Source organism: Oryctolagus cuniculus, chromosome 12 (assembly GCF_051225735.1).
Source record: "Oryctolagus cuniculus isolate XC-2025 breed Fujian yellow rabbit chromosome 12, ASM5122573v1, whole genome shotgun sequence".
Taxonomy (NCBI): Eukaryota; Metazoa; Chordata; class Mammalia; order Lagomorpha; family Leporidae; genus Oryctolagus; species Oryctolagus cuniculus.
Genome location: NC_142878.1, coordinates 106,573,234 through 106,599,939, shown reverse-complemented (window position 1 = coordinate 106,599,939; position 26,706 = coordinate 106,573,234). Strand labels below are relative to the sequence as shown.

General features: G+C 59.6%; 1 protein-coding gene and 1 long non-coding RNA gene across 3 annotated transcripts in view; one reads left to right on the top strand and one right to left on the bottom strand.

Moving 5' to 3' along the window:
- The window catches only part of TMEM266 (transmembrane protein 266), a 57,098-nt gene extending 33,030 nt beyond the window's left edge, over positions 1–24,068 (bottom strand). For both annotated transcript variants that reach the window (XM_051834575.3, XM_089310808.1), the window contains exons 1-4: positions 23,945–24,068; positions 19,894–20,082; positions 8,507–8,661; positions 6,300–6,373 (exon numbers count right to left, since the gene is read on the bottom strand). In XM_051834575.3, the coding sequence (XP_051690535.2) occupies positions 6,300–6,373; positions 8,507–8,661; positions 19,894–20,082; positions 23,945–23,982 (456 nt within the window). In that variant the 5' untranslated portion in view covers positions 23,983–24,068. The remainder of the gene's footprint in view (positions 1–6,299; positions 6,374–8,506; positions 8,662–19,893; positions 20,083–23,944) is intronic.
- Positions 11,014–23,949, top strand: LOC149123209 (uncharacterized). The gene is made up of 4 exons (XR_016218420.1): positions 11,014–11,487; positions 12,218–12,435; positions 16,670–16,902; positions 23,497–23,949. It is a non-coding gene; the product is annotated as an uncharacterized LOC149123209 (long non-coding RNA).
- Positions 24,069–26,706: the final 2,638 nt, after the last annotated feature.

The window sequence follows — 26,706 nt, the reverse complement described above, 5'->3', positions numbered from 1 at the left end:
CTGGATACACATCATTTATTCACTCCCCAAGGGCTGGGTACCACACCCCTGCCCTGGAGCACGAGGGGCAACAAGAATACGACCAACTGGGGACAAAGCCTGTGCCTAGGGAAGTGAGACGGGGGCTCCGCCGACCCTGGCGGAAAGGCAGGACCCGGAGGGTGGTAGCAGAGGTGGCGGCCCAAGTGCCTGGGGCTTTCCAGGCGGCATGCGCCCATGTGCCCATTTCCAGAATGAGAACCGAGTTTGGTGCGGCCACTAGCAGCTCCCAGGCAACCTGTGCGACTGAGAAAAAAAGCTGTCTCTACCCCAGAAACTTCTGTGTACTGGAAAACTGTGGGGCAGGCTTTGAAAGCTAGACATCTGACTGCCAAGACAGATGTAAAGGGGTCCAGGCACAGACATTGCGGCACCAGGGGGTTAACCCTGCACTTCCGACACCCGCATCCCATATCCGAGGGCCTAGGACCCAGTCCTGGCTCTGCTTCCCCCACAGCTCCCCACGAATGCACACCGCACACCTGGGGGGCAGCAGGTGAGGCCTCAAGTACTTGGGCCCCTGCCACCCACGTGGGAGACCCGGATGGAGCTCCTGGCTCCTGGTTGGCCTGCCCCAGCCCTGGCTGCTGTAGGCATTTGGAGAGGGAACTAGCGGACGGAAGCTCTCTCTGTGCCTTTCACCTAAATGAGCAAGTGCAATGGGACCCTCTTTGCCATCTCCACGGCCTGACGCAACACCCTTGGTCTTCCTCAGTCTCCACACAAGCGCCAGCTGAGGGGTCCTGGGAAAAAAGGCTTCAGGATCCGCCAGCGATGCGGCGCACGAGCCACCCCACGAGGGGCAGAGCCTGCAAGAAGTTGCTACCCACGACCTGACCCACATCTGCCCTGCAGGGGCTTCCCCGGCTTCTCGAGCCCCCAGGCTCGTCCCGTGAGGCTCTGTGGAAGGGACGAGGCACCCAGAAGGGGACCACTGTGCGGGAGGCAGGAACCCCCGCCCCCACCTCCCCTGGGTCTCCAGGAGGGCGAGAGGGGAAGAGCGCCAGCTCCGGTGAGGCTGCCCGGCTCCTGCTGCTGCGGGGAACGTGGCTGGGGCAGGGGAAGGGGGCAGTGACTTGCCCAAGGCCACAGCGCCACTGAGTGGCCAGCTGGGTTCCCTTGTCTCGAGACGCTGAGGGGAAATAAGCACCGGCCAGTGCTGCTGTGGGGCCAGAGGCTCCCCAGGGCCCTCCTGGGGTGAACACAGCCAGGAGAGGGGCCCCTCGCACACCCGGAATGTCCGGGTGGTGGCTGGCGAGGAATGAGGGGGCTCTGGCGCACTCAGGTTTGGCTGCGGTCGCTGTGTGGCAGGTGGCACAGGGTAGCCGGAGGCCAGGCTGCCTCCTGACCCAGGTGCAGCTCTGAGGAGCCATCTCAGGGAGAAGGAGGTGGCTGCTGTTTAAAGAAGCCTGGATCTCTGAGGGCCTGGGTTCGAGTCCCCACTCCGCTCCCGATTCCAGCTCCTGGGAGGCAGCGGTGATGGCTCAAGTAGTCCGGGTCCCTGCCACCATGTGGGAGACCCAGATGGAGCTCCCGGCTCCCAGGCCTTTGGGGAGTGACCCAGGACAAATCTGCAGAGGAATTCACGGCCTCTGCTTGTCCCTGGTCTCCCAGGGCCCGTGTTTGTGCAGGGACTCAGCACAGGGTGCGGGATGACGAGGCCGGCCGGGTCAGAGGAGAGGGTTAGGGATGGGTGGACAGGTCAGACTGTGACTGCTCCCCTATGGCAGAGGCATTGTCAAGTTCATCCCAGGACCACCTCTTTCTATGGGGGTCTCTACAAAGCTCATAGCTGGTGCAGATTGTGGAAACATTATGTGGGGATTTCAAAAGTTTTTGAACTGAAGAAAAGAAAAATCCAAACCCTTATTGGGGGGTCCAGTGCTATGGCGTAGGGGGAGGGGGGTAGAACTGCTGCCTGCAGTGCCTGCATCCCATATGGGCACCAGTTCAGATCCCAGCTGCTCCACTTCTGATCCAGCTCTCTGCTGTGGCCTGGGACAGCAGTGGAGGATGGACCAAGTGCTTGGGCCCCTGCACTCATGTGGGAGACCCGGAGAAGCTCCTGGCTCCTGGCTTCGGATCGGCACAGCTCTGGCTGTTGCAGCCATCTGGGGAGTGAACCAGTGGATGTAAGACCTCTCTCTCTCTCTCTCTCTCTCTGCCTCTGCCTCTCTCTAACTCTGCCTTTCAAATAATAAATAAATAAATCTTAAAATAAAAACACCTGGCAGGCGCCGCGGCTCACTAGGCTAATCCTCCGCCTAGCGGCGCCGGCACACCGGGTTCTAGTCCCAGTCGGGGTGCCGGATTCTGTCCCGGTTGCCCCTCTTCCAGGCCAGCTCTCTGCTGTGGCCAGGGAGTGCAGTGGAGGATGGCCCAGGTGCTTGGGCCCTGCACCCCATGGGAGACCAGGAGAAGCACCTGGCTCCTGGCTCCTGCCATCGGATCAGCGCGGTGCGCCGGCCGCGGCGGCCATTGGAGGGTGAACCAACGGCAAAAGGAAGACCTTTCTCTCTGTCTCTCTCTCTCACTGTCCACTCTGCCTGTCAAAAAAAATAAAAATAAAAAAATAAAAACACCTTATCAGGGTGAGGATTTGGTGCAGCAGTTGGGTGGGACGCCCACATCCCAGCTCCACTCTGGACTCCAGCTTCCTGTTCATGAGTAACCTGGAGGCATCAGTGGGGGGCTCAAGTGTTTGAGTCCCTGCCCCCGACGTGGGAGACCTGGATTGAATTCCTGGCTCCGGGCCTCGCCCTGGCCATTACAGCCTTTGAGAGGAGAAGCAGAGAGCTCTGCCTTTCAAATAAGAATAATTAAATTCTTACCTTTTTTTCTTTTTGCAAATATTTATTTATTTATTTGAAAGGCAGAGTTACAGAGAAGCAGAGGCAGAGAGAGAGGGAGAGAGAGGGGGGGGTCTTCATCCGCTGATTCACTTTCCAATTGACCGCAACGGCCGGAGCTGGGCCCATCCGAAGCCAGGAGCCAGGAGCTTCTTCTGAGTCTCACACATGGGTGCAGGGGCCCAAGCACTTGGGCCATCTTCTATTGCTTCCCCAGGCCACAGCAGAGAGCTGGATCAGAAGTGGAGCAGCTGGGATCTGAACTGGTGCCCATATGGGATGCCAGTGCCGCAGGCGGCAGCTTTACCTGCTATGCCACAGCACTAGTCCCTAAACCCTTACCTTTTAATTCCATTTTCCATGAGCATTTTGAATCCTGCTCATAGTCAGAAGCTGCAAGGTGGACCCGAAACTGAAGCCATGTAGAAATCAGGGTGGCCAGATACAGTACCCCAGTAGTTCAAAGTGTTCATGGGCAATAGAATTAAAAGGTATGGTTACTGTGGTGTGTGACAGTGTCAAAATCCAGGCACATGAGAGGTTTTTGAAGAAATGTGTGCTATGGGGAAAAAAATTGTGCAAGAATTTCAAAACTTCTTGTACCAAAATAAACATTCAGCACCATTTTTCATGAACTTGGAAGAACCCTGGCACAGGACATCTGCACAGTTAAATTCGGGTTTCAGATAAACAACAAGCAGGTCTCTAGGATGCATGTGCCCCAGTCGTTGGGTGGGGCAGGCTCACGCTAGAAAACAAGGAGCTGTCACTCATCCGAGATGCAGATCTGCCTGCATCTGCACACTGGGCCCAGACAGCCCCCCTCCCCGTCCCCCCTGGGCCTCGGGGTGCTGTGGGGCCTGCGCAGACCAGGTAGCCTGTCCTCCGGGCAGCCCCAGGGCGCTGGGCCGGGCACAGGCCTGGACGGAGACCACTCACTGTCTGAAACCCCTGTTGTTCTCGCAGGCCCTGTGCAGGTTGCCACAGCCCTGCAGGTCCGTTTCCCAGCTCGTAGGATGCCCGCGGCGCCTGCCAGGGCTGTGCTCAGACAAGGGTGGGGCATAGCTCAGGGCAAAGCAGGAGCCCCCGGGGGCCCAACTTCTTGGGATGTGCCAGGGTGATGAGTTCCATCCCTAAGCCAGAGAAGGCTGGGGGTGAGCCCCCGGGCCCCCAGCCATGCCTCCAGCTGTAAACCAGAGACAGAAGGGCTCAGACCGAAGGGGTGACGTGTGCTGCTCCCAGTCACCTGGGCCTGGGGTCGGGGGTCTTGCTCAGTCAATTCCTGGTCCACTCCCAATCTGGGGCCCCAGGAGCATAGGGCCCTGGGCTTGGTGTTGGCGACTGCCTGGGTTGGCCTGGGCAGCTGTCCTCGTCGGTGTAGATGGTTCTAGAAAGAGCCGCTTGGCATTTTCAGGGGCAAACAGGCTCCCGGCCCTCCCTGTTGCAAGGTGACGGGCAGCGCCACCTCACACGTTTCCCAGGCCCTTCCAGCATCAAGGCCATGGTGCTCGGGTCTCCTGTGAAGCCACGGAAGCCCACACTTGGCTGCTCTGGTTAAGACCTCCGTGTGCCGGGAAGCCACGTCTCCCTGTCACTCGCCTGCCAGGCCCAAGATCAAGGAACCCGCCCGTCTCCCCAGCACTCTGCAGCCCAGCTGTCCCGGCTGAGCAGGTGGGAAGCCCCCAGCCCTTCCCCAGCCCCGGGGCTGCGTGTGGGGGCCGCCGCTCACAGGGCCCCGGCTGCCTCAGGTGGTTCGTCTCCAGTGGCGACAGGAAGGGATCCCGAATTAATGCTGGGTAATAAATTTTGCAGAAGCCAATAAAACCCAAGCAGAGGGCTAGAGAGGGGTAAGAGCCGCAGCAACTGATTAAACATTTTTGTTGGCAGTCACACACATGGCACATTCGCCAAGGTCTGTGTGAGGAGCCATCTGGCTGTGGACGTGTGTCTGTGGGACCTGGGGGGAGGGGCAGGGCGGAGCCGGGGCCCAGGGGGAGGTTGTGCTGTGCCTGGGATGCCGGTTGCCCATGCCCCAGTTCAGCCGTCTCTTGATTTTTTTGGGAGTGAGAGAGCAGAGCCGTCAGGTTAGCCAGGGCCGGCCCACAAGGGGCTCCCCGGGGCCTGTGACTTCTTGGGTTTCTGATCATACCACAGACTGCACCTCCAGACCTGGCCCTGCCTTCCCTCTCCTGCAGCCGTGCTGTGCGCTGGTCCCCAGGCCCCTGTGTTACGGGCTAGGCAGGGAGCTAGTGAGGGGAAAGGAGCTGAGAGTCCCCCAGCAGCCTCCTGGCTGCAGCCACGGGTCAGCTGCAACCCCACCCGCTTCCGTGCGATGCTTCATGTCTGCACCTCCCCTCATCCCCATTGTGCACCTGTTACACCTGAGCCTTCGTCCCACCTCATGCCCAAGATGCCATGACACCACTTGCCCTGAAGCCCCGCCCAAACTCCTTGCTCATTTGCATATTCTACCAGGGCACCGCCCCCTACCTGACAAAGGGGAGACCTGAACTTGGGTGGGGGCAGACGCCACTCTGCCCTCTTGGAGAGAGGCTGCTCGTGGGCCTGTCTCAATGCCTGCCACCTCTTTTCACAGATCCCCCTCCTCCTCTCGTACCTGATCTCCCTCTCTGCTTTGAATCCTGCTCTCACGCCGGGTTCCATGTTGTGCGTGAGCTCAGTGTGCGTGCCACGTCTGCCTTCCCCCCACACCAGGAGGCCCTGCCTGCAGCCGCCACAGCTGATTTCTCGGATGTAGGCCAGGGAATCCCTGTGGCCACCTGGGGATTGCTCGAAAGAAGTGCCAGTCACCCCCAGGTAAAGCCCCGGGACCATGCGGGGCCCCTGGGCTCCCCAACATCTCAGGCCCCACACTGTAGCGGAAGCCTGGGAGCCTCCAGCAGTGCTGCCCACCCACTCCACGGAGGGAGACTTGGTTCGGTGTCCACCGACCCCAGCAGCACTGAGGGCACCCACGCTCCCTGATCCATCACTTTCCAAACACACCCTGGTGCCCGCTCTTGGGGGGGGCGGGGTCTTAGCTCCATCCAACCCATGCCCCCTGCTGGACCGGGTCAAGTCCACAGTCAGCCCTGGACCCTGTCCTCCGCTGCCTGCCTCGGCCCGGGAGGGGGCCACAGCTCCTCACTGCTCCCACTCCTAGGGTGCCGACTTCCACCTGATGGCCAGCCTGCTCCGTCCGGCCACGGGGACCTCCGGCTGCCTTGCAGTGACACACGCAGCCTGGGCTGAGCCTCCCTGCTGCTCTGCACCTGTGGCTCCTCCCCCTCAGTGGCCTCCAGGCGCAGCCGAGGGCCTGGCACCAGGAACGGTCACCGCAGGAGAGCCTGGTTTCCCGGATACCCGCAGTGCCCCGAGGAGGAGGCCCTCAGCGCCCGAGCCGTCACCCACCTCTGAGAAGAACACGGACAGGATGACCAGGCTGATCCAATGAATGACGCCCGCGAATTGGAAGGCGCTGGAAACTGGAACACAGGAGGAGCCGATTGGAGGGGCGTGGAGTTGGGTGCCCGGGCCGGGCGGGCTCCCGGGAACATTCCCATCTGGCTGAATCCCGGTCAGACAGCGGGGTCTGCGAGAGGTGCGGTGGGAGCTCCCCAGGCCCCGGGAAGGCAGCCCTGCAGAGGGGGCTTCCGATCAAGCTTGGATGTGCTCTCAGGGATGCACCCCCTCCCTGCAAAGTGCTGGGCGCTGTTAGTGGGGCCTGAGCTCAGCTGACGGGGACTTCCCATCCTGAGCGTTCAGTGGGAGCTGCGTGCGGGGCCGGGAAGGGGCGTGGAAGCAGCGGCCGAGACAGCTGCCCACTGCTCCACTCACCCTTCCGGGTTCGGGGTAAATGGAGAGAGGCGTCACCTGCAGGACGCACCACCCCACCTTCAGCCTGGCTCCTCCTCTGAAAGGTGTGTTTGAACATACAGGAAGCCACGGCCGGCCTCGCGACCCTGGCTGACCACAGCCATCGTCTGCTGGGTGCGGGGACCCAGGACCCGGGTCAGGCGGGAGGCAGAGAAGAGAAACCGGCAGGGTCCTGGGACAAGCGGCAGGTCCCGGGCAGGAAAGCTGAGAGGGTGCCTGTTACCCTCTGGGCCTCCTGGGGGCCCAGGGAAGGCAGCAAGTGCCCCCTGTGCAGGGGGCTGGCCTGCGAGGGGGACCCCCGGCCTGGGCTTGCAGCTCCCCGGGGCATGCACATATGGTTTCAGGTCCAGTGGGAGACGCGGGTCCCCTGGCTCTGGGCCAGTACTTCCCTGGGAAGATGAGCCCCAAGGCCCTGTGGATTCCTTCCTGTCCCCGGTCACATGGGTACCAGTGGGAGCCCAGAGGCCGAGGCCCGGGGGCCTCTGAAAGGCCATCCAAATGATACTGAAAACATAAAAATCTCTCTCCATTATTTCTCAAATGAATTCCTGGGCCTTTTTTACGGTTTGCTTTAAAGAGGCCATAAATCTCTGACTGTGCGTTTTATGGAATTTAGATGCCTTTTATGAGTTGCTATTGGATCTCCCACCAAAATCAATCTCCCGGATCCTTAATTCTAAGCAGCATTCCAGCGTCGGCTGGGTTCTCACTTGTGCTCAGTGCCTCGTCCCAGCCCGGGCGGCCCCCGGGGGCCCGGCTGCAACCCACCCCACCCCCCAGCATAAAAAGGAGAGAAAAGCTCCCCGCGATGGGTCAGATCCCATCAAAAGCAGACATAGGGCCAGGTGGGAGGGGACATCTCCAGCACCGTTTAATTGAAGACAGGTTGAGCGTAAAACCAGGGCCAGTGGCTGGATGGGCTTTGAACCAAGGACACATCAGCTGCATAAAAACCCAAGGAGGCCCATCAGACAGAAGTGGGGGGGCTCACTGTCACCCCCTCCTGGAGAGCAGAGGAGGCCGAGGGGCTGGGAGGGAGCTCGGGGGGCATTTGAGCCAGGAGGACTGACCGGTCAGCAGTGTGGGAAAGGAGTTTTCCACCCCTTCGATGTGCACCTGAGTGATCGCCACACGGACTCAGGGGCCACGCACCGCCTCGGCCCCAGCCCCTCTGCGCACCTGCAAGGTGAGGTGGCAGACAAGCCTCCTGCTGTCACACACGGCCCCCCCCCCCCGGGACACGCGACGCTGGGACCAACCCCAAGGGAGGGCAGAACCGGGTCGGAGGTTAGACACCTGCCCCCCAAGTCCCAGCCCCAGGGCCTCTGACCCGGGGCAAGCCTCTAACCCCCACATCTTAACTAGCTTGTCTATAGACAGGAGATCACAGCGAGCGGTCACCCCAAGGGGGAACCCTCTTTGAGCTACAGAAAATTCCAAATGGAAATAATAATAAAGAACGCATACAGGGGTCCCCATCATTTTTTTTTTTTCTCTCTCTATCGTCAGTTCCCTGATGGTGGAATGCTGAGAAGACAGGACTACTGAGCTCACCCTGGGTGGAGAGGCGCAAACCGGTGCCGCGGTGACCGACAGAGGGCGCCAGCTGCACCTCCTCCCCCTTGTGGTTCCCCGGAGGCTCCCCCCTTCCACCCAGGGCAGGAGGCGGGTTGGGGAGGGAGGGATGGGGGCTGGCGGACACAGGTGCACGTGGCACGGCGTTCGGTTCTCTGGCTACTCACAGTGGAGAAGCTTCACATCTATCAGAAGTTCCAAGGTCAGCAGAATCACGACCAGTATTACGCAGGCCACCAGGAAACCATTGAGACTTGCACTGAGCAGGAACACCTGCCACGCGGCCGCTCCCTTCCCACAGCACGGCTTCAGCCAGTTAGACCTGCGGGGACACAAGAGGGAGAGGCGTCTTCCTGACTCAGGGGCCCGGCGGCCAGCGGATGGGCAGGAGAGGCCAGCAACCAGCCTAGCAGTTAGGATGCCCGCATCCCACGCGGCGGTGCCTGGATGGGCTTTCAGGGCTCCAGCGCCTGACTCCAGCTTCCTGCTAAGGTAGACCCTGGGAGGCAGCAGGTGATGGGATCTTGCCCCCGACCTGGAGACCAGCATGACCAGCTGGGGAGTGAACCAGTCGACAGCTCTCTCTCTCCCTCTCTCTCTCTCCATAAACTTTAAACTTCAGTCTTTTTTTTTTTCAGAGCAGATTGTGTGGAACGCTCATTCATGATTGTTCCTTGATTTAAAAAAAAAGTCCCCCTGTTTGGTAAGTTTTGGAAAATGTGCGTCACTGTGCAGTGGGTGTGTTTCACGGGGGGAAACATATGGCGCCTTCAGTGTGCTATGGCGGTTCCTCGTCTCCAAGGGGTCATGGAATCAGAGCTTCCCCCACTTGCTGGACCCCGGTACCCTACTGTCACGGCATCTCCCGTGCAGCCAGCGTTCAGGGGACCCTCCTGCGGGAACCCCCGACTAGCTGATCTTGAACATTCACTGCAGAGACAGGGTCTTTGCTGAGCTGGCCTGGAAGTGGGGATGGGGGCACCGAGTCTCAGAGCTGGGTGGGTCGCCTAGAGACCAAGCACAACAGGGGGCACCTCCGGGAGGGACTGGGAGTCCAAGGTTGGGGAGGAGGTGCTGAGGTCAAACCCCACCTCTGTCACTCAGTTCCGAGCTGGACCTGCCCACCCTCCCGGGCAGAGGAAGAATCCGGTGTTCTGAAGTGGCCGAGACAGCACTGGCCAGGTAGCCATAGTTCTGGATCCGCCTTAGCTGCCCTGGGACTGCGTGAGGAGCCTCCATCCCACCCTCACCCGTCTGGGACTCGGCCTACACGCTTGCACACGTGGGAGAATCGGGAGGTTGGAAGTTACATGGGGGACAGTGCAGACGGAGCATAAATGAATACATGATGATGACGATGGTCATGGTTATGGTGTTGGTGGTGGTGGTGGTGATGGTGGTGATGGTGGTGATGATGGTGATGATGGTGGTGATGATGATGGTGGTGGTGATGAAAAATTATGATGGCGATCATGATAAAATATCTGATGGCTGGGTCAGTGTTGTGGCACAGTGAGTTAAGCCATCCTATGTGGGTGCTGGTTTGAGTCCCGGCTGCTCCACTTCCAATCCAGCTCTCTGTTAATGTGCCTGTGAAAGAAGCAGAAGATGGCCCAAGCCCCAGGGCCTCTGTACCCATATGGGAGACCTGAATGCAGTTCTAGGATCCTGCTTTGGCTTGGCCCAGACCTGGCTGTTGTGGCCAATTGGGGGGTGAACCAGTAGATAGAAGACCTCTCTCTCTCTCTCTCTCTCACTCTCTCTCCCTCTCCCTCTCTTTGTAACTCTGCCTTTCAAATAAATAAATAAATATTTAAAAAGTAATCTGAGAGGCAGGGAGTTTTCAGCAGGGTCCTAGGACAAGGTTCCCTGTCACTGACAGGTGGACCACGGGGAGGAAGGTCAAGGTCATGGGTGGAAGCCTCTGTCCCCCACCACACAGGGATTTTCAAGTCTTTCTATGAGGCGTCTTTGAAGGAAGTTCATGGAAAATGTGTGTTATGAAAAAACTATGGGTGAATTTCAAAATGCTTCTGGCCCCAAAACAAACCTATCTGGACAGGCAGTCAGTGCAGCTTCTCACAGCGGGGGCCTGGGTTTGAGTCTCGGCTCTGCTGCTTCCAGCGTCCTATTAATGTGCACCCAGGGTGCACCCAGGGAGGCAGCAGGCCAAGTCCTTGAGTCCCTGCCACTCCCCATGGGAGACCCAGATGCAGCTCCTGACTCCTGGCTTTGGTCAGGTCCAGCTCTGGCTTTTGCAGGCATCTGGGGAGTGAACCTGTGGATGGAAGATCAATCTCTCTCTCTCTCTCTCTCTCTCTCTCTCTCTCTCTCTCTCTTTCTCTGCCTTTCAAATTGAAAAATGCATGAATACATTGGTTTATGCATGCTAGGCAGGCAGTGGGAGAGCCCCCACGTCCAGACTTGCGTAAGATTCCCTGCCGCTTGCGAAGGGCCTCAGCTCAGTAAACCCCGAGAGGGCAGGACCAGGAGCTGGGTGGGCTTCCCTGGCAGCTGGAGCTTTGCAACTGCCACCCTCAGCCGGGTGCCGCTGTGTTTGCCATAGCCCCTTCCCTCCCCCCACCCCGCCCCACCACAAGTCTCGCAGCACTGAGAGCCCCAGGGCGGCCGTGGATACCAGCCTGTACCTCCCTGGCCCAGCCCTGTCTTCCGGTTCCTGTCCTGTGTGGATTCTTGTTCCCCTCTGCGGGAGCCCCTGCCTCCAGGTGACCCCAGGTGAATGCAATGGAAGCCAATGAGGAGGACTGATGGCCACTGTCAGGGCCTGGCTGCTGGGGACGGGGGACAGGGGGCCTGCAGCCAGGGCAGTGGGGCTCAGCTCCAGCTCCAACCAGAATCACCCAGGAAGCTTAAAAGCCCCAGCGGCCAGGCCATACCCCAGACCGCTTAAACCACCTGCCTTCCAGGCAGGACGTGGGCTGGCGGGCCTCGTCTGTTCAGGTGCTTCCAATGGGCAGGCAACCACCCCCACCCCACAAGAACCACGCCCAAAGCCCTCGCTGCTATTGGCAGCACCTGGGAAGCTTGTCGGGGCCACGGCTTCCCACACCCACCGACTGAGGGAGAGCCCAGCGGCCAGCGGGCAGTGAGAGCTGCTGCCACGGGAGCTCTAGGAGAGGACACACAGGTATCTGAGAAGGGGCAGGGGCATGGCGAAGGGTGGCAGGGAGCAGGGCGGATGCTGCCACACACAGGCAGGCTTGGGCTGAACCCGCGGCGGAGGTGGGGGTGCACCTGCCGCCATCAAGGGTCTGGGGGGAGCAGGCAGGTTGTGGGGGAGGGGGGAAACACGCAGGCGCTGGACATCGCACCTTTCTGAAGGGCAGACACAGGAGACTAGCTGCGACACGGACCCCAGAGGGCAGGCTTGGGCTGGGCTGAACCGGAGGTTTGCAGGCTGCTAAGATCTGGAAATTCCAGTTTCCTCTAAATTCCAGGTGATCCCTACATTCCTGGGAGACCCTCTCAGCAGGACCAGAGGGCACATCCTGTTTCTGTAGGTCCCTGGGCGGGTAAATGACCCAAGGGACAACCAGCGACTTTTCCTGCCTCCACCCCAGCGGGGCTCAGGACCGGCTCTCAGGGCGGTGTTATCCCAGGAGTCGCCACTAGAGGGCAGGCGCCTCCCAATGTCTACCTCGAGGGACAGCGCTGGGCCCCCACAGTGGGCAAACGCCAGGCAGCAGATGGCCTTTGCTGGCAGGTGGGCTGTGTGGTGGCCTGAGCTGCCTCCAGTCACGCCTGAGGCCTCCGGGAGTCCCTGGGGCGGGAGGGCAGGCTGGGCACCCCGGCTGCTGGCTTCTGTTTTCTCTCTGTAGGTGTTGGGGTCAAAGAAATAGAACTTTTATTTGTTGCAGCCTGCAACCTTGTAAGTAAACTCCCGAGACGACGCGGTGAGCTCCTAGTCCGAGACCATTCTAAAAAGAAAAATAAAAGAGGCAAAAACACGCAGGAGCGGGACAGGAGAAGTGCGATGTTGACGTCGAGAACTCGGGCTGCAGGTGACAGGGGGCTCTCCCCAGCCCTTCCCGGAACTGCCACGCGGGCAGCTGCAGCTCTGCGATCAGAGCGAAAGGTGAGCCCAGCTGCCGCGGGGACGGGAGGGCCGCGTCTGGCTGAGGTCGCCGGCCACTGACATTTGCCTGTTCCAGAATCAACAGATTTTCTGCCTCCTGGGAAATGTCACCCCTGGGGAAACACGGCGGGGTGACGACGAGAGCTCAGGGCCAGGAGGCAGGAGCTGACACTGTGCCCGGCCAGCTACACCTCGCGTGCCCGCTCCCCTGCCTGCTGTGGCCAGGGAGTGGCTCTCAGCCCTGTCTCGGTGACAGAGGTTCCAGCCCAACAGGGAAGGCAGTGCGGTGCAAGGCCCCCTGGCCCTCAGAGTCCCCAGTTCTGGGAACTTGGCTCATCCTGGGGACTGGCTGCAGTACCAGGCTGTCCTCTGTGCTGTGGCTACTCCCTACCCAGCCTCCTCTGGGTCCACCGTGGTTTAGCAACCCTGGGTGGTCCAAGGCCTGGTACCCAAGTGTTCCACGGATCAGGGGCCCCCATTCCATCCTGGACGTTAAACCTCAGCTTGCTTTGCCTGGGAGACCTGGGCTGGCATTTAAAGCCCCCCTCCCCTGCCTGCAGCCAGGGGTGGCCAGAAGCGCTCTGTCTGGCAGTCACGCCCACTGTGCCATGTGCTTGGAGCCTACTGGTACCTTACAGAGAAATACCTTATCTGTGAATTTACCGTCTTCTTAATCAATGCAAAGTCTTTGGGCTATTGCCAAACGGTCTAAGCTGGGCTTTCCAGGATTATTTTTTTTAAAAAATCTGAATTAAACTATTAGTCCCTGGTTGTGGCCCCGAGAATCCCAAGCTCACTAAAACACGGAGGGAGCCACGGGCAGGCTCAACGGAGGACCAGGGGCAACCGGTGTGGCATTTATGGTAGACAAACCTCACCGGCATCCAGAAAGTGGATTAACGAGGCTCTTTATTTATTTCATTTTTCTCCGTGGGTGGGGTATACGTCTCTTTCACCCAGTCCTGCCATTACTCCTGGGTGCAGATGTGGAGATAGGCCAGGGGCACTGAGTGGGGACGGAAGACTTCCTGGAGGCTGTGGGCTAGAAGCCAGGCAGTGCAGGGGCCGGGGGACAGTCTGAGCTGTGCATCACTAGGGCTCTGCCTCTGCCCCCAGCCTTGGCACCCAGCACGTCTACAGTCATTTCACTCCTCATTCAAGGCTGCTTGCCGTATCGTGTTTGCTGGAGTTTTCTAACCAGGTATCTTAAAAAAAAAAAAAATCCCAGAGCGCCTGCTTCTGCGGCCTCCCCCTGGTTAGTCGGTGTCCCCCGCGGGCGAGAGCGCCCACCCGGACCGGGATTCTGCGCCCTTGCCCGGAGGCCCGGCCTTCTTAGAACCCCGAGGAAGAACCGCACGCGGCGAGCTGAGGAGCGGTCAGCCCTGCGGTTGTTTCTTAAGATGCTGCCCCTCTTCCCACCAGAAGCTGGGGAGCCCCACCCCTCTAGTCACTGACGCGGGCCTGGGGGCCCTGCGGGGCACCTGCCGGTCCACCACTGCCGCCCCCAGCGCCAGCGTGCGGCCCGGGCTCAGACCCTGCACATCTGCGGGGCCCTCGGCGTGGCTGGTGGACAGAGGCGAATGTCCGCTCTCCTCGGCGTCGCTGGTGGACAGAGGCGAATGTCCACTCTGCAGCCTGCGTAGCCCCCCAGACTCCACGCCCCTCTGCTAACTGTGGGCGCTGTGCTCACCCAGAGCCAGTTCGCCCCTCACTTTCCCACCGTGCAATGGGGCGATGGAAGCCAAGGGGCTCGGGTGACGCAAGCATGACGTCATAGCATTGTCCCCCCACCACCACCTGGGGGGGGGACAACGGACGGACGCAGGTCCAATTGCCCGGGAGTGAAAGGAGCAAGGTGACAGACTTATTAGATCATTCCCAAACCAGTGACTAGAAAGGCTGACGGAAATCCAGATGTGGATGGAGACTTGGCTCTCTTAAAAGCGCACGGCCTGTGCGAGAGTCGCCATGGCCGCCCTAGCCCCGCCCCTCTGGGTGCAGCAATGCACTGTGGGAAATAAGACAGTTGAAGGACAGCCTGCTTGGCCTATGGATTTTCCCTTATCCCCTGTCATGTGACCCAATTCTAGCCAATGGGACACAAGGAAGGAGCTACTGGCGGCTTCTGCAAAAAGTTCTTTGTTATTCCCCGGAGGGGTGGCGGGGCCGCCATGCTGGCTGCCGGACATGAGTGAGGGGGGAGTGGCCTGCTGAGCGCGGCAACCCTCCCACACACCCCACAGACCCCGCGGGCTGGGCCTTGGGGGGCTCCAGGCCAGCCCCAGGTTCCCGGGGAGGAGGCGGTGCAGGGGAGAGACGGGTGGCGGCGGCGGCCGCGATGGCTGTGGGGGCCGGAGCGGCAGGACACGGAGCCGGCCTCGGGGTCACCCGTGCGCAGGACATGGCCGGCCCAGCCAGGGCTCACACCGGCCTCAGGGCCCCGTCTCCCTGCCGCTGCATGTGGGCCTCGCCACCGAAGGAGGGGGCGCTTGGTGGGGGCGGGGGGACGAGGAGGAGGAGGGAGCTGGCGGATGTACGCCAGTGCAGCCCCTCGCGTGGACCTGGTGTGGGCAGGACCGGCGCCACGGCCCGGGACAGCGTGGTTCAGAGTCGGGGTCAGCGCCGGCCGCGGGGGCTCCGCGGCACTAGCATTGCCGCCGTGGGCACCGCGGCCGCTGGACATGGACGGGAAGGAGCTGAGCGAGGGAGCGGGGGGAACAGGGCCTGCAGCCGTGGGCAGGCCGCAGGCTTGCTCGGTGGTCAGGGAGCCCAGGTCCGCGGGTGTCGCTCATTTTGGTGGCGACGGTTGGGGAGGCCTGGATGTGTCCATGGCCGGGGCCTTTTTGAGAAAAAGCCAGCTTGGTTTGGGGCATGGTGGGTTGAGATGGCGCCTCCCAGGGCTGATTTTAGCCGTGACTTGGGAGAGGAGTGCAGCCAGGATCCCTGAGAACAGGCCCGGGAGCCGGGAGTTGGGGAGATGTGGGTGAAGGAGGTGACTCTGAACGTGACCGGCTGAGATGTCGTGGGAATGGACGAAGCGCAAAGACGGAAAATGAAGAACCCTGGCATTCAAAGAATAAGAGGGAAAACAAATCCTAAAGGCTGTTGAAGACTCTCTCTGTCTCTCTCAAAGTTTAAACAAAATCACAGAAGGGGCATTGGCGCCGTGGTTAAAGCGCCTCCTTGGACACCCTACTGAGCGCCTGGCTTGGTGCCCCAGCCCAGTGCAGCTTCCTGCTATGGCGTAGCTTGGAGGCAGCCGCGCACTCCTGCGGGAGACCCAGGCGGAGTTCCGGGCTCCTGCAGGAGAGAGAGGCTCAGGAGGGGGCCTTGGGTAGAACAGGGGCTGCTTCCAGGGGAGGGAGCGGCTGTTGGTGTCAGATCGCCTCTGGCCGCGGTGGGCGAGAGGTGAGCCTTGCAAGAGGGTTGGGGCCAGCTCGCATGTGTGCCAGACCTGAGGGTCCAGCTGATGGAGGGAGGGTCCTGAGAGGGTGGTGGGAGGAGCTCGGAGCTCAGGACCTGGGCGGGGCCTGGCGGGAGCCCCTAATGGGGGGCTGCCTGCAGTCCGTCTGCCTCCCCACAACTTCTGGTTTTTAGCAGGAAGGAGCAGGGGGTCTCGTGGAGACCAGTGGCAGCTGAGGAAGAGAGGAGTAGGTGGAAACAGACGGCGAGGTGTTGGAGACAGGGTTCCCCACCCACGCCTGTGGTGTAGCCCGCGTGTTGGATCAGGGCTCCCCACCACGCCTATGGTGTAGCCCGCGTGTTGGATCAGGGCTTCCCACCCACGCCTGTGGTGTAGCCCGCGTGTTGGAGACAGGGCTCCCCACCACGCCTATGGTGTAGCCTGAGTTTGGGTGACTGCTCCTTCCTAGTCCCATCCTGCGCTTCCATGGCCAAGCGGGGAGATCAACTCAGTGGCACCCCAGTCCACTTCATGCCCCCTGGGGGTCCGCCATCGGAACCTGGCAGGCATTTGGTGCAGTGGTAAAGTCACCACTTGGGACCCTCGCGTCCTGTGTTGGAGAGCCTGGGTCAGACTTCCTGCTGGTGCGCCCGCTGGGAGGCAGCAGTGCCAGTTCTCAAGTGCTGGGGCCCCTGCCACCCACGTGGGAGACCCGGATGGAGCTCCTGGCTCCTTTATGGGCCTTTGGGAAGTGAGCCAGTAGATAGCATCTCTCTATATATAACTGATTTCTCTCTCTCCCCCCCCCACCTCTGCCTTTCAAATAAAAAGTGAAAATATTAAATACATTTTAATGGCAAATCAGTATCGGTGAGGATGTGGAGAAACTGGAGCCTTTGTGTACCACTGGTGGTCCCCGTGGACAACAATTTTGTGACAGTCCCTCAAGCACACAATGGGGAAGCAGCCTGCGTCCGTCGACCAACGGATGGATCAGCAAAATGTGGTGTAGACAGTCGACAGCTGTCGCTCAGCCTCAGATGCTGCCACCTGCTCCGACATGGGTGAGTGGGCAGGGAGACCCGGCCGGGCACAGCGGCTCAGGTCTGGGAGGGACCGAGAGTGGGCGCAGCCACAGAAAGCGGGGAGTGAAGTGGGCAGGGTGGAGAACGAGAGCGTGGGTTCCACACGGAGCTGGAGGGTGGTGATGGCTGCCGGCGTGACTGCTCTCAGCCTCGCAGACGGCCGAGATGCCAACTTTGCTGTTGTGTGTATGAGGGTACTTCAGGAAGTTTGTGGAAGACAGAATTAAGTTCACTTTGGTGCCAGACCTTTTTTGGAAACCATGCGTTGTTTTTCATAATGTGCATTTTCCACGAACTTTTCCAAGATCGCTTGTATTCTACCATGATTTTTTTTTAAGATTTATTTATTTGAAAGGCAGGGTTACAGAGAGAGAGAGAGAGAGGCAGAGACAGAGATCATCCATCTGCTGATTCACTCCTCATACGGCTCCAATAGCCAGGGCTGGGCTGGGCCGAGCTGAAGCAGGAGCCAGGAGCTTCCTCCAGGTCCCCCACGTGGGTGCAGGGCCCAAGCACTTGGGCCGTCTTCTGCTGCTTTCCCAGGTGCATTAGCAGGGAGCTGGATGGGAAGTGGAGCAGCCAGGACTCGAACCAGTGCCCATGTGGGGTGCTGACATCGTAGGTGGGGGCTTTACCTGCTATACCACAGCGCCAGTCCCTCTACCAGGGTTTTTAAAAGTGCGCGTTTGGCATTCGGCAGGATCGCCTGGCAGAGGCATCACTTGTGCTGTTGTGTGACCCAGAGTCGCAGCTGTGACACTCTAAGGACAGGTGTGTCACAGCCGTGACACGGTGGAGACAGGTACATCACAGGGAAGGAAGCCTAGGGATGCTGGCCTGGATCAAGAGCTGGGATTCCGGCTCCATCCCTGTCTGTCACTCCGTGACCTTGAGCCAGTTCCTCCCACGCTCTGGGCCCCGGTGTCCTGTTGGGATATGTGGCACCGACACTGTCTGCGGTCTCGCTCGCAGCTCTGCCCATCCAGCCTCGGTGAAGCTTCCCGAAATGTCACGGAGTTCAAGGAGGACCTGGGGCAGCTGAGTCACTGGGCCCCGTGGGGAACAACACCTCCCGTGGTGGCTAGCCGTAATTGCCACTGGACGGGAGGGGCCGTCACCCACTCAGATGGGAGGGGCTGCTTTGCGCTCCTGCAGAAAGGGCCAGGCTGGGAGTTTTGGGAAAACTCCAGGGAATGCAGCGAGGAGCCAAGAAGCCTCGGGAGGGCACCCCGCCCCCTCCACGGTGCCTTCTTGTTTCGCTTCCTTTCTCCTGCCTGCCCTCCCTTCCTCCAGGAAGTCCTGGGGCTGCCAGGGCCCCCCCCACCGCTCCACACTGGGAGCTCAGGCAGCCAGGCCTGTCCCTTCCTGGGGCTGCTTCCTGGCGCACCTGGAGAGCCAGTCCCAGGGTCCCTCCGCCTGGTGGCCACTTGGCATAAAACCTTAACAGAAGCCCCACTCAGAAGTAAACTGATTGACAGAGCAGGGCCTCCCTCCCACCACCGCCAGGGTCAGCTAGGAAGGGCTCACATCAGGGTGCACCTGGGAAGCGGGGTACAACCATGGAGTCATACACCCACGGGGCAGATGGGGACGCTGCCCCAAACCAGAATCCGTGGAAGGTCCCTGCTTCTCCCCACATCCTCCCGCCTGACTTAGACCCACACAGGCCAGAGCAGGGAATGAACCCTGGGGGGCAGCTTGGGCATGATAGGAGGCCGCACTACTGCCTCTGGCCGCCAGAGGGCAGAGGCACAGTGCCTTGCCTGGTGGTGCTCAGATGTCATTTACAAAGCCAGGTGGGAAATGCCCAGAGACTTAGGAATTCCCTGACGTTGGCCGCAGAGTGCTGGGTGGGCCCGGATACTGCACGGGTTGCACGTGCACACAGCTGGTCCTGATTCCCGGGTCTTGGGTCCAGCCTTCAACCCAGGTGGGTACTGACAGCGCCCCAGGCTGGCGCTGCCAGCACCAGGCGGCCCTGGGCTACCTCCTATCTGTGCACCTGCCTTTCTGCCTCACATTCTGCTGACTCAACGCACCGATACTTGGAAAAAAATTCCCTTTTCAGAGACGGCCGCTGGGGCGCTGTTAAGGTGTCCGGTTTTGCAACTGTCAGGCAGTTCATCTGGGAAAGGGGGGAGCGCCTTGGGGGAAGGAGCTGGGGGATCCGAGCTCTGCAAATGTGGCTACAGCTGAGGCTTCTTAGAAACGCTCCCCACCCCTCACGTTTATATGCAAAGCGGCCACGTGCTCCAGACTGTTTACAAGCACAGGGAGAGGAGCCTTGCCCAGAACAGATGCTTAAGGTCTTGCCAGCATTTACCATTCCGTGTCGCTTCCCTGTGACCTTGGCCCCGCCCTTCTCAGACTCTCCACGGGGGGTAGGGTGGGCATCTAGGGGGCTTCCACCCGTGTGGTACCCCCCACACCCAGCTGCGGCATGAGCAGGGGGGAGGTCCCCACACCCAGCTGCGGCATGTGCAGAGGGGAGGTTTGAGAGACCTGAACCGGGGAACAGAGGCGTCTGATCCCATGCGCTGAGCAGGAGCCGTGCGCAACACATCCTGCCTGTCCTCACCGAAGGGGAGGGGGCAAGGCTGGCCAAGCTCCCGGCCGAGTCCTGTGTAGCCCCCTTGTGCACTCAGCAAGGTCCTGTCCACGGAGGACTTTCTTCCTGGGTGAGAGTCGGCTCAGAGGGTGCCGTCTCAGTTCCTCCCTCCCGGGGCCCGGGGACCTAGGGCAGGTCGCAGACTTGTCCCAGACGGGCCATGCATGGAGCAGCACCCTCAGCCCTGAAACAATGCACAGGTCCCAGAGGAGGCCACCTCGTGGGGATGGGTGTTTTCTGACGTGAACTTCCAGGCTCTTCTACTCAGCATCGCTCCTCTCTGCAGCTGCTGGTGCAGAGATGCCCGTGGAACCCCGGGGGTCACGCCGCCCGCCCCCCGGCCTCCCGACCCCAGCACCTACCCTTCTCTTTGGTAATCTTCGTCCAGATTTGACAGGAGCTGCGAGCCCGCCGTGGAGAGGTCGATGGCAGCCAGGGGCAAGTCCCTGTCGGCGAAGTTCACCAAGTGCACGGGAGCGACGCTCTTGGTCTCCTCGTCCACTTGCTGAGAGATGATCTCAACTTCGGAAATCCCTCCTTCTAGGGCAGGCCTGCGTGGGGCAAGAGGGCAGGGCGGAGTCACCCCCAGGAGCAAGACCTGGCTTCCTGGGCCGGCGCCGCGGCTCACTAGGCTAATCCTCCGCCTGCAGTGCCGGCACACCAGGTTCTAGTCCCGATCAGGGCGCCGGTTCTGTCCTGGTTGCTTCTCTTCCAGGCCAGCTCTCTGCTGTGGCCCGGGAGTGCAGTGGAGGATGGCCCAAGTGCTTGGGCCCTGCACCCCATGGGAGACCAGGAGAAGCACCTGGCTCCTGCCATCGGATCAGCACGGTGCGCCAGCCATAGCGGCCACTTGGGGGGTGAACCAATGGAAGGAAGACCTTTCTGTCTCTCTCACTGTCTAACTCTGCCTGTCAAAAAAAAAAAAAAAAAAAAAAGAAAAGACCAGGCTTCCGCAGAGAATGTACCAGGACCTACACAGGGCACGGAGGGCTGGGCTGGGGGTCTACCGGGCTTCCCGCTAGCCCCCCACAGAGTGACCGGCCTGGCCAGTGAGGCCAGTGGGAGAATCAGGGAAAAGAAACTGTTTGAATGTGGACATGGGGGCGTCCAGGGCAGGTGCTTTGGAGGGGACAAGACCCGGTAGGCGTGTGTGGGGTCTGTAGCACTACTCTTTGTCTTGGATTGACCTCTGCTTCAAAGTTGTCAGGGAGGGGACAGGACCTTTGTAAAGATCCTGAAATGTCCCCATCGCCTGCCCCCCACTCCGGGGGCAACAAGACGGGTACATGGCTGTGAGGCACCCACGGGTGGGAGGGTGGGTGCTCTGGGCAGCTGTCCTTGGATGCCACCCCCTCTCACTTGAACTGGTCAAGAGTGGGCGTAGGAAAGCAGGGGCCATGTCTAAGCTGGTCTCACAGGCATCCTAGCTACGGACGATACCACCTCGCAACCAGGTGTTCTGGTCACAAACGTGACCACGGGCAGTCACTGTCGGCCCCCAGGCGAGGACGGGGCCACCACACATCGTGCAGTGGAGCCGACATCTGGGCACCGTTTTGCCCAGCCACACCAGAGCCCTGTGGACAACAGACACCTCTGCCTCTTCACTTCCTGGGGAGGCCAGCTTTGGTCCTCTCTCACAACCTCAGCCTACCCCGCGGTGTGGAATCTGAGGAGCTGGGAGCTGGTGGGTCAGAGGTGGTTAGAAAGTGTGGCAAGCAGTAAAAATGAAACGGTAGAGGGATGGCTGAGGGTGGGTGACCTGGGTAATGAGAAGCCAGGGACTTGTTTTGTTTTGCTGTTCATTTTTCAATGTGTATAGAAAAGACCCAGAGGCAGAGAGAAATCTGCCATCTGCTAGTCCACTTGCCAAATTCTTGCAACAGCTGGAGCTGGGACAGGCTAAAGCCAGCAGCCTGGAACTCAACCTGCGCTTCCCACCTGGGTGGCTGGGACCTAAGTCCCTGGGCCGTCACCTCCCAGCGTCCACGTCAACAGGAAACTGGATTGGAAGTGGGATAGCTGGGGCTCATGCAAGGCACTCTACACTGGGAGTGGTCCCCGCAACAGTGCCTTAACTGTGGCACCAATGCCCTCCTCCCAGATTTTAAAAAAGTCTGTTTATTTGGGAAGCACAGAGACACAGAGCTTCCATCTGCTGGTCCACTCCCTGAATGCACACAACAGCCAGGGCTGGGTCAGGCCAAGGCTGGGAGCTGGGAGCTGAGTCTGGGTCTCCCCGATGGGTGCTAGGAGCCCAGCGACCTGAGCCATCACCACCACCTTCCAGGATGTGCACTGGCAGGAAACGAATCATCCCGCAGAGGGGATTGAACCGGGCTGTCCTCCACGGGGCACAGGTGTCCTAACCCTCAGCCAGATGCCCTCGCCACACTCAGGTCTGCTCTAGGCTGTCCTTGACACTTTGGTGATGGCTCCAAGCCCAGCTCCTGTGGGGCTCCTCCTGGGCCTCAGTTTCCCCAGTGGGAAACGAGGAGGTGACACAGAGGCTTCGGGCCATTCTGGGATGGGTAAGAGAGAGAGAGAGCAGGTTGAAGGAGCCCTGGGGTGCTGAGCCCTCCATCTGGATGGGAGCTGGGAGTGCTAAACTTCCCAACAACGTTTGAAACCTGTGCAGTCACACAAGGGCATGGAATGAGAGCTAAGTGCATCGTGGTGCAAAGCGGTTTTCAGGGCCACGGAGAGCCGCCTAGACGTGGTGTTGAACCTGCCGAGTGGCTGCCGAGGCCCCGGCTCTCGTCGTCAGCCTTACTTAAGCCTGTGCTGGCTCCCGCCTGTCAAGCGCGGATCATCGTTCGCATCCCTGCCTGACGTTCATGAAGCGGCTCAGGGCTTCCGGCAGAGCAGTCAGAGGATGGGGGGAGGGCGTCTCTGTTTCCCAACTGATCGCGTCGCGTGGGTGTTTGTGGGGGAAATCCCAGCTCCCCGAGATGTTTCCAAGGGAAAGGAGAAGCTGTTGCATTTGCTCTCTTTTCTCCCGGACTGCTCACAAAAATGGCAGGCTCTGAACTGAACCAGTAGAGCTTTCTGGTCAACGCGATGTTTGTGGAGGGTGGGGTAAGTGTCAGAGCCGACAGGACATGGCTCTGAAAGGCAGGGGAGGAAGCGCTTTGGCCCTCTGTCCCCCCCCCCCCCCGCGCCAATGGCCCTAGTGGCCCTGCCCCGCCTTTGGCCGGATGGTCACCACAGCGGAGAGAAGCCTTCTTTGGTGGGAGGGAACGTCCCTCAGACCCTAGGTCATGGTCAATGATCACACGTGGCCTTGGGCGTGAGGAAGAGTACGGCAGACCAAACGTCTCAAGGGCTCCGTTCTCTACCCTGTCCGTTGCGATGTGAGACTGTACGTCCCTCCCATCCCCAAGGAGGGTGCCTTTCCCCCACCCTTGCACCTCCGCCCAGCCTGGTAGCTTGTTCTGGCCACTGGGAAGGTAACACACACCAGCTGAGCCACGCAGAGGCCCTTGTGACTTTCTGCACCTGCTCTCACACCTGCTACAGTAGGTGACTTGGCTCCCCAGGTCACACAGGTGCCCAAGCCCCAAAGTCCCGGGTGGAGGGAGTAGGGCAGAAACTCCATCCAAGAATGGAGCCTGCAGGCGGGGTCTTTGGGAAATGATGGACCGGGTCAGGCATGAGGTGGAGCCCCCACGATGGAATCCTGGTGGTCTGGTTGTGAGCCACCACGCAGACGTACAGGAAGCTCTGTGCCCCTTGTCGCTCTCTGCTTCCTGCCCCACCTTCCACCCTCATCCGGTTGCTAGACCTCGGGGCTGGAGTCGACCTTCTCCCTTTAGGGGCAGCTTCCCCCAGGGATTTGTTAGAGACAAAAAGCCAACATCACCTCGAGATGGTGGCCCGCCCAGCCTGCTGCAGGGCGAGGGCCACGCTGGACGGAGACCACCGTCACCAGGAACAGCCCACAGCTAACGTTATCTGGTCCACAGGTAACGAAGGTTTTGGGAACTGAGACCAATTCCTGCTTCAGAATTCTGCCCCGGCTGAATTTCCTTGCAACTCCCACTGGGTCTGCTCGCCTTATGCACTCGTCCAGCTCATCGTACGGGTTGCTTTGGAAACGCTTCCCCACGTGTCTGAGGCTGCCTTGTGGGGATCCTTCACGAAATCCATGGAAAAAATGGGTCAAAAGATACTTGCTTCGATATCAAAAAGTATCAAAATCCATGACTAATTTTTCATAATAGGTGTGTCCCGGGAGCTCTCCTATGAGCCCTCAGATCCACAGATTTCAAAAAAAATTTGTTGCACCCAAAGGAACGGATCTTTCAATTCCATTCTCTATGAGCTCTGTGCAATCCCTGGTGGCCACCCGAGTTGGGAGACCCTGGTTTCATGGGAGGTTCCTCGCCAACGATGGACCCCGGCGGTACTTACTGCGGGCTGGTCATGGTGAAAGATCCAACCAGAGCCATGGGCTTCTTGGTGTCTAGCGGGGCTCCGCTGTGCCGCAGCCTGCCATCAGCATCTCCGAGACACACACACACACACACACAGATTCGGTGCCCTGCGGACAACAACGGGATTTCATTACCTTCGGGGCCAGAGCTGTCCTGAGCTCATGGGAAAACGCAAGTCCTTGGAACTTTCTTCCCTGGAACTCTGCTGCAAAGCAGAGTCAAGCCTCACCGCGACCCCACGGGGGCCAACAAGAGGCCCCGTTTTCTATTTAGGGACGGAAACGGAGCCAGAGTGACAAGTGACTCCCGCGTCACCCCGAGTTAGGGCCAGAGCCGAGTCAGACCCAGGTTCTCACCCACAAACATTCTTTCTCTGTCCCCAAGTCCCAGCATAACCTTCAACTTCAGGAACCCCAAAATAAGGCCTCAAAGTATTCCAAGTGTTCTCCCACGTGCATTATTTTCTTCCGCTTCCCTTCCCTGCTGGTAGTTCTGTCTCTCTTATTGCAGGCTTTTCTCTCCTCTTCCCAGTTGGGCCTCTCGGGGACAGATTGTGGGCCAGACTGCTGGGGGTCAGGGTAAGTTACTGGTCTCCATCCTCACTTTCCCCATCTAGGAGGGCATATCAAAAGCTCACAGAATGTGGGATTAACGGATACGCTGGGGCAGACATTTAGCCTAAGTTAAGATTCCAGGTAGGACGCCAGCATCCTCCATCAGGGTGCTGGGTTCAAGTCCCGGGTTCGGCACTTGGCTTCAGCTCCCTGCTAACGCAGACCAGGGAGGCAGCAGGTGACAGCTCAAGTACTGGCGGTACCTGCCACCCACGGGAGATCTGGATCCAGTTCCTAATTCCGAGCTCGGGCCCCAGCTCTGCTGCAGCCCCCCAGCCATTGTAGCTGAGGACAGGGACTCGACAGGCAGCCACCAGGCATTTGCATACCGGATGTTTGCAGGCACGACAAACAAGCCTGGGGTACAGGTCAGGGACGTCTGGACAGGTGTTTTCTTCCTTCCCTGTTCCTGTCCTGACCCGTCTTTTCCTTCCAATTTACTTATTTGAGGGGCAGAGATCTTCCACCTGCTGCATCACACCCCAGGGACATTCCTGAAGCTAAGAGCCAGGAACTCCACGCAGGTCTCCCACGTGGGTGCAGGGGCCCAAGCACTTGGGTCATCTTCCGTTGCCTTCCCAGGGGCATCAGCGAGAAGCTGGATCGGAAGTGGAGCAGCCGGGACTCTAACCAGCACTCTGTATGGGATGCTGGTGTTGCAGGCGGCAGCCCAACCTGCTGTGCCACAGCGCCCACTCTGGACAGGCATTTTCCAGCCATGGGGCCTCAGCGAGGAGGGTAGCAATATTGTAGCAGAACGTCTTTCAGGCATGTGGGATTCTGAGTGGGGTGTATGGTCAATGTTATAAAATTCTCCATTCTGTCAGTCTTCATCTTCTACGTTCTCGGGCTCACAGTCGTCCCAGTGTTAAGAATGATCCTGGGCCGGTGCCGCGGCTCACTAGGCTAATCCTCCGCCTAGCGGCGCTGGCACACCGGGTTCTAGTCCCGGTTGGGGCACCGAATTCTGTCCCGGTTGCCCCTCTTCCAGGCCAGCTCTCTGCTGTGGCCAGGGAGTGCAGTGGAGGATGGCCCAGGTGCTTGGGCCCTGCACCCCATGGGAGACCAGGAGAAGCATCTGGCTCCTGCCTTCGGATCAGCGCGGTGCGCCGGCCACAGCGCGCTGGCCGTGGCGGCCATTGGAGGGTGAACCAACAGCAAAGGAAGACCTTTCTCTCTGTCTCTCTCTCTCACTGTCCACTCTGCCTGTCAAAAAAAAAAAAAAAGAATGATCTTGGAGCCGGCGCTGTAGCATAGTGGGTATAGCTGCTGCCTGCGGCGCTGGCATCCCATATGGGCACCAGTTCAAGTCCCGGCTGCTCCACGTCCGATCCGGCTCTCTACTGTGGCCTGGGAGGACAGCGGAGGGCGGCTCAGGTCTTTGGGCCCCTACACCTGTGTGGGAGACCCGGAGGAAGCTCCTGGCTTCAGATCAGCACAGCTCCAGCCATTGCAGCTATCTGGAGAGTGGGCCAGCAGGTGGGGGAATCTCTCTCTCTCTCTCTGCCTCTCTGTAACTCTGCCTTTCAAATAAATAGATCATTTTTTTTTAAAGAATGATCCTGTGGGTCATTGGCCTCAGCTGACAGTGGAGTCAGGACTGGGGCTCCCACACGTGGGAGGCTGGGGGTACTCGTGTGGGGGAGGATGCAATGAGAGACTCCTGACTTGTACAGACGTCCCGGCCTGTTTGGGCAAGGCAGGTCTACAACACAGAATTCTGCACGTCCCCGGGAGGGAAGAAGGTAAAGACAGACCAATCTGTATTTATAAATAACAGACATGAGCTACTGCTCTACTCTGAGGGTAGTCCAGAAAGTTCACGGGAAAGGTGTAGTTTGAAAAAACTACACATGGATTTCAAAATTCTTTTGCACAAAAATAAATTTTATCTTGTCATTCCATTTCCATGAACTTTTTGAAGTGCTTTTGTATTTTTCTCAACATTTAGTCATTTGAAAGACAGAGAGAGAGGGAGAGAGAGATCACCCATCCACTGGTTCACTACCAAATGGCTGCAAGAGCTGGGGCGGGTCCAGGCTGAAGCCAGGAGCTCCATCTGGGTCTCCCACTTGAGTGGCAGGGACTCTAGGACTTGGGCCACCTTCCTCTGCTTTCTCAGGCC